Consider the following 6,785-nt stretch of genomic DNA (forward strand, 5'->3'; position numbering starts at 1 on the left):
ATACGATAACGATACTTAAGCCACGATACGATACTATTGCAATACTTAAGCCACGATATGATACTATTGCAATACTTAAGCCACGATATGATACTATTGCGATACTTAAGCCACGATACGATAACGATACTTAAGCCACGATATGATACTATTGCAATACTTAAGTCACAATACTATTGCAATACATAAGCCACGATATGATACTATTGCGATACTTAAGCCACGATACGATAACGATACTTAAGCCACGATACGATACTATTGCAATACTTAAGTCACAATACAATACTATTGCGATACTTAAGCCACAATACAATACTATTGCGATTCTACGATATGCTAAGTATTGCGAAACGATATACTGCGATATATTGCGCATATATATTGATTTTGATTATTTTACCTGGATAGGTTTCATTGAGAGATATTTGGTTACAAAGAACTCAATGGTGCTCTTGAGGAGATTCAGGTGATAAGGGGGGGGGGGGGGGGGGGGTTACCTTGGTTGCTGATTGGCTAATGGTCACACAAGCCAACACATCGTTGTGACATCATCAAGTGGCCAAAATCTGATCAGCTCATTTTCAGACAGGTTTTTATAGAAATGGGACAAAAGGAGAGAGAATCTTTGTCTCTTTCCGCAGGTCCCCTCTGAGTAAAGAGAGACATGTTGATGTGGAAGAGACATGGAGAAGAGGGGACACACGTTGATGTAGAAGAGACATGGAGAAGAGGGGACACATGTTGACGTGGAAGAGACATGAGGAAGTGGGTTTTGCACACTAGGTGACCTTTAGCTGGGAATGGAGCCGCCACAGACATTTCTTGCAGTGTGTGAGCTGAGGGTCATTACACTAATGAATGTGTTTCTGAGCAGACATGCAGAGGCTGGAAAGGCCCCAGAGTTGAGGGGCCAGTGAGGGCCTGAGGGTGCCTGTGTACCCACCTGGGGGCTGATGTGAGGGGGGTAGAGTCTGTGGAAGAGGCAGGACTTGTGCCCCAGCCGGAGGGACTCTTTGAACAAGTGTCTGCAGCAGCGCTGGAAGGAGGGCGCCAGGACCAAGTGCAGGATGTGAGCGTGCTCCTCCAGCCGGTGGTGGCTGAAGTAGATGAAGCTCTCCATGTTGTAGCGTGCACACAAGTACTGGAGGTCCTGACGGAGAGAGAGAGCGGAGGAGATAAGTCACTTTTCTGTGGGTGAGAATCCACGAGGGACACGTCATTATAAGTTGTAATTGTTTTGTTTGCATTCAGATAATAAGGAGCTGGTGACTGAAGCATAAAAGGAAATATTCCTCTACGTTTTGCAGTGAAATAAGAACTGTTTTTACCTTATTTCATTTCTTATATCCATGAACATACACTTTTCTGCTGATAAACATGCAGGACTACAAATTATAAATGGTTTTCATTCAGATAATAAGGAACTACATCTGCTGGTGACTGGAGCATAAAGAGAAACATTTCCCTACATTTTGCAATATAATAACCACACCCTAAATTAATTTATACAACTCTTGATTTCATCTATTATATACAACATATAACTTTCCAGTCCGTTCTCTGTGTTGATAAACTCCATACAGGACAGATAATAGCATTTTATATATTTCAAATGTTGCACTATAGTACAGTACTTCAGTTTTTTAAATGTTTAAATAGCAAAAGCTACAATAGTTAGCTTTTACATAAAGTGGTGTTAACATGTGGAGATTATCCTGCTTGATGCTGCCTTCAGGGTCCAACACAGAAACACGTCACTATATAGATCCAGTTTTATCAGAGTTGATGCTGCCTTCAGGGTCCAACACAGAAACACGTCACTATATAGATCCAGTTTGATCAGAGTTGATGCTGCCTTCAGGGTCCAACACAGAAACACGTCACTCTATAGATCCAGTTTGATCAGAGTGCAGGGAGTAAACTGCCTCCACCTGCTCGTCTCTGATGATCAGGATCCCGACCACCTCACTCTGCACCGTGGACACGAAGGCCTGCAGCGGCACGCCATCCTGAGAGGGAACAGAAGCACAGTATATGTAAATATAGATCAGTTTGAGTGTGTGTGTGTGTGTGTGTGTGTGTGTGTGTGTGTGTGTGTGTGTGTGTGTGTGTGTGTGTGTGTGTGTGTGTGGTGTGTGTGTGTGTGTGTGTGTGTGTGTGTGTGTGTGTGTGTGTGTGTGTGTGTGTGTGTGTGTGTGTGTGTGTGTGTGTGTGTGTGTGTGTGTGTGTGTGTGTGTGTGTGTGTGTGTGTGTGTGTGTGTGTGTGTGTGGGCACCTTCTTGTGTCAGCCCGGTGCCATGAATACACATGAAGTGTCCGCAGAAGTAATTATCAGTTTTGGAGCGCCTCGCTGACAGCTGGGGTGTCAGTCAGAGAGGAGAAGCCGCTCAACTGACTTCTCACCAATCTGCTGCCTGGCGTCTCTTCTCCACCCTGAGACAATCACCAGCAGCTCCACATCACCCCACCGGCCAAAACAATCATCAGGTCATTCTAATTCGGTTAAAGGGGAGCCAGGTCCAACCCCGATTTGTTCGGTCTGGTTATTCTTTATCATTTCCAAACACTGACCATATTGCAGGCCAGTTGGTTTAATACTGAATGCATTTGAGCAGGTTTTCTCTCGCTGTGCTGTTCAGTTAAATGTGTGTGTTTCATGTATGTTGATGTGAGACATGGAGCTGCTGTCATGCAAGTAACATGTCAGACTTGATCTGACCATTAAAGAATGATCAGACTGTATATATCGTATTTAGCAGTAGTAGCTTATCTTAAATATGGTTTTACATAAAACATATATTTGGAATTTACACTTAAAAGCAATGTTAGATTTACTGTAGCACTTGTTTTCCCAACATATAGTTAAGACAAACTATTAAGACTGAAACATCTGAAGATCAAAATGATTCCAAATCCATGTTTTGTCTTTTCACTTTTTGTAGTTTTAGTGGGTTTTAGGGGCAAACAAGTTAAATCAATTAAAATAACATGCATAGATATATTAATATAGAATACAGGAGCAACAACATCTATTTGTTTAGTTCTATGGGCAATTAAGTTGTTTAAGGAAAGACATTGTGTGCATTTCCAGTGATGTACTTTTACTATGAGGGACTTAATAATATGTGAGAAATTGTCGTTTTCTTGGACCTCGATGTGAAGTTAGGGTTTGTGATAAGCTTTGAGTATTGCAATTTAACATGTGCACAAAAGTAGCTTAGTGGAACTGATGAGGGCTATGTGAATACATGTAAGCGTTGAGTGCTAGTAGCTCTTGGACACTTTCATTTTTTCAAAGCAGCTCTCAGATGAAGAAAGGTTGGAGACCCCTGCAGGCAGGGCCGGCCCTCGGCATAGGCAGTATAGGTGAATGCTAAGGGCGCATCAACCCATAGGGGGCGCCGAAAAGAAAGAAAAAAGAAAGAAATTTCATAACACAATTTCCCGATTTTGGATCAACAACGTACATCTTATTATCTTATACTAACAGAACTACGTATATATTGCATACAGCGCCCATAAACTATGGCACACCCCCCCCCCCCCCCAAATCAAGTTGAACCCCCCAGCCCCAGGAAAAACCAGAGGTTTATGTGAAATTGTTCTTTTTTTGAAATAATGGTTTTAGTGTGCAATTATAGGTTTTAATTTTGTATTTGTATTCATTTAAAATAAATCAAACTCCCAAAAAACGTACACAGCTTCTGTGTGCTTTTATGAACATTGGAATTGACTGTGTAAGCGGCCGCGAGGGGGAGAGCTTTAGAGAGCTCTCTCCTGGAAGACTGAGAGGCTCTGATAACCTCAGCTCAGTGAGGCAAAGGCACACCTTTATATGATCATTATAGTTATACAAAATAAGAGAATAAAGTAAACAGGTAAAAAATACTGACAGTACAAAAAAGTTGTTATTAATAAACAAGAATGCAGTTTGAAAGGGGAGTGATTTGTAAAATATCCATAAAGAAAAAGAAATCTGCTTCCAGTTCTGTTTCATCTGGGTGATGAGAGATGTTTCCATATCTCCTAATGTTGCTCTCAAAGTGCACCAGATTGATGCTTTCAACTTCAATATAAAAAAAAAAAGTCTTCCCGGGGAGCATGCCCCCGGACCCCCCTAGAGGAGGTGAGGTCCCCCCCCCCGCTTAAATCATGTTCAAATGGATAGGAAGCTAAATACAGTTGCACACATCTTGTGTCAATATCTTTCTGTGTTGGTGGTCATGCCACAACCGTGCACGCGCAAATCATAGTGAGTGTCTGCATTTTGGGGGGGGGGGGGGCGCCAGCTAAAATCTTGCCTAGGGCGGCAAATTGGTCAGGGCCGGCCCTGTCTGCAGGGCTCCGTTTGAACTGCAAAAGGCCACATTTGGGCTGCTGTGTTTCGTAATCCAAACTGAATGGGGGGGTGTGGCGCAGTGGGTTGTCCGTAGGCGTTCGGATCAGGGGGTCACAGGTTCAAACCCCACTGCAGTCAGCATGTCGTTGTGTCCCTGAGACACTTCACCCCAAAGTGCTCCTGTGGGGATTGTCCACAGTATTGAGTATGTAAGTCGCTTTGGATAAAAGCGTCTAACAAGTGACGTGTGATGAAACTGCACCAATTTGTAAATGACTCGCTTTATTAGGAGGGAAAGTAGTAAAAACACATTTTCTTGTAATTAGAATAGCGATCATCAAACAAGTTACAAAGAATTAGCTAAAAGATAAAAACTTAGTAAACTCTCGATGGAATAACTTCGTACATGAAATGGAGAAAACAACCAAATGCATATCTTTGAGGAAAGGTGGGAACAACGGGTAAAGTATAGAACACTATATGAAGATAATTAACCTGAGTATTAATACTGTATCAATACTTTATTTGTATTATTATTATTACTATTATTTCATTTTTGGATTTCTCAACTGTATAGTAGTTCATCTATGTACCTAGATGTGTTTATTTTGTTATGTATGCTTTGTGAATAATTTCTTAAAATGCAAAAAAAATATATATATATATAATAATGCATTTTATTTATGGGCGCCTTTCAAAGCTCTCAAAGACACCTTACAGAGCATAATTAAAAACATGCAACAAAGAAATCAAACAGAACTTCAGGACTTGAAAAAACAAAGACTTAAAAACAACAATCAGTTTAGAAGAATTAAGAAATAGAATACGCCAGTTTAAAAAGGTGGGTTTTCAGGCAGGATTTGAAGGTTGAGAGTGAGTCCATATTGCGGATGTCTTGTGGGAGAGAGACGGGGGGGCAGAGAGGCTGAAGGCTCTTGGCCCCATGGGGCAGAGTGGCTGAAGGCTCTTGGCCCCATGGGGCAGAGAGGCTGAAGGCTCTTGGCCCCATGGGGCAGAGTGGCTGAAGGCTCTTGGCCCCATGGGGCAGAGTGGCTGAAGGCTCTTGGCCCCATGGTGGTCAGGCGGGCAGAAGGTACAGTGAAGGAGTTCAGAGAGATCAGGGCCCTTTCTCATTTCATCAAATCCCCCTCCTCGACTCCTCGACTCCTCTGTCCTCCGGTAGTGACCCGGAAATGAATTTTAGCGCGCCATGTTGAAGGACATCTCATTTCTCTAACCGCCTGCTGCTTCCCCTCATCTCTCCTTGGTTCCCCTCCTCGGCTCCTCCGCTCGCATCTCATGTGGGCGGGACTAAGTATCGAGGATAGGAGTCGAGGAGGGGAGTTCGAGAAATGAGAAAGGGCCATGGAGGTGCAGGATGTGAAGGGCCTTGAAGGCGAGGAGCAACACTTTAAAGTCGATGCGGTATGTAACGGGGAGCCGATGGAGATGTATATATATATATATATATATATATATATATATATATATATATATATATATGAGGAGGGAAAGTAGTAAGAACAGAGAGAATGTGACTTGAAGCCTGATAGAAGACGATCAGCACCAAAGGTAACCCAGCTGTGTGTCTGTCAGCTTGTTGACTGACCGTGTCTCTGCGGGTCTCGTAGAAACGGTCCAGGTCCTCGAGAAGAGACTCTCTGAGACTCAGGGTCTTCACCAGCTCAGAGACAGCAGGACGGTCTGCAGCTACAGCCGCCCTCACCTCCACACTCCTACAGGACGTCAACAACAACACCACCATCAACAACACCATCAACAACAACACCATCAACGCACACTGAGGAGACAGGTGGAGACAGGTGGAGACACGGTGGAGACACGGTGGAGACACGGTGGAGACAGTGAGAGCGTCTCCAGCACGGTTACAGAGTCTCTTTTGCAAAAATGTAATCATTTGTTTCTGAGTTAAAGCTCCCCTATCATAATGTTTCTCATCAATACATCACAGGTCTCAGAGATATCCAGAGCCTGTCTCTGATTGGCTGAAACAACAGATCATTGCAGCATTACCCATAATCCCCTCTGTTTCAGCCCTGTTTCCAAAGTGCTGATTCTCTGTCTGTTGCTTTAGATGAAAATAAGGAGCCCCTCCCCACGCCCCTCTGAGAGACATCTGGGTACAAAGAACTCAGTGGAGCTCTAGAGGAGATTCAGGTGATAAGGGGGGGGGGGGGGTTACCTTGTTGCTGATTGGCTAATGGTTGATGACATCATAAAGTGCCACAATCTGATCATCTCATTTTCAGGTTACAGGTTTTTATAGAAATGGATCAAAAAGAGAGGGGGTCTTTGTTCCTGAGACTTTCAGAGTCTCTTTACACAGAGGGGACACATGTTGATGTAGGAGAGACATGAAGAAGAGGGGACACGTGTTGATGTAGAAGAGACATGGAGAAGAGGGGACACATGTTGATGTAGA

General features: G+C 43.4%; 1 protein-coding gene across 1 annotated transcript in view; it reads right to left on the bottom strand.

The window, feature by feature from the left end:
- Positions 1-6,078, bottom strand: part of LOC117440834 (cilia- and flagella-associated protein 61-like) — a gene marked incomplete at its 5' end in the record, with an annotated part of 37,803 nt that extends 31,725 nt beyond the window's left edge. The window contains 3 exons of the mRNA XM_034077068.2: positions 947-1,153; positions 1,935-2,012; positions 5,952-6,078. Of these exons, the coding sequence (XP_033932959.1) occupies positions 947-1,153; positions 1,935-2,012; positions 5,952-6,078 (412 nt within the window). The remainder of the gene's footprint in view (positions 1-946; positions 1,154-1,934; positions 2,013-5,951) is intronic.
- Positions 6,079-6,785: the final 707 nt, after the last annotated feature.

This window comes from Pseudochaenichthys georgianus, unplaced genomic scaffold, assembly GCF_902827115.2.
Source record: "Pseudochaenichthys georgianus unplaced genomic scaffold, fPseGeo1.2 scaffold_1271_arrow_ctg1, whole genome shotgun sequence".
NCBI lineage: Eukaryota > Metazoa > Chordata > Actinopteri > Perciformes > Channichthyidae > Pseudochaenichthys > Pseudochaenichthys georgianus.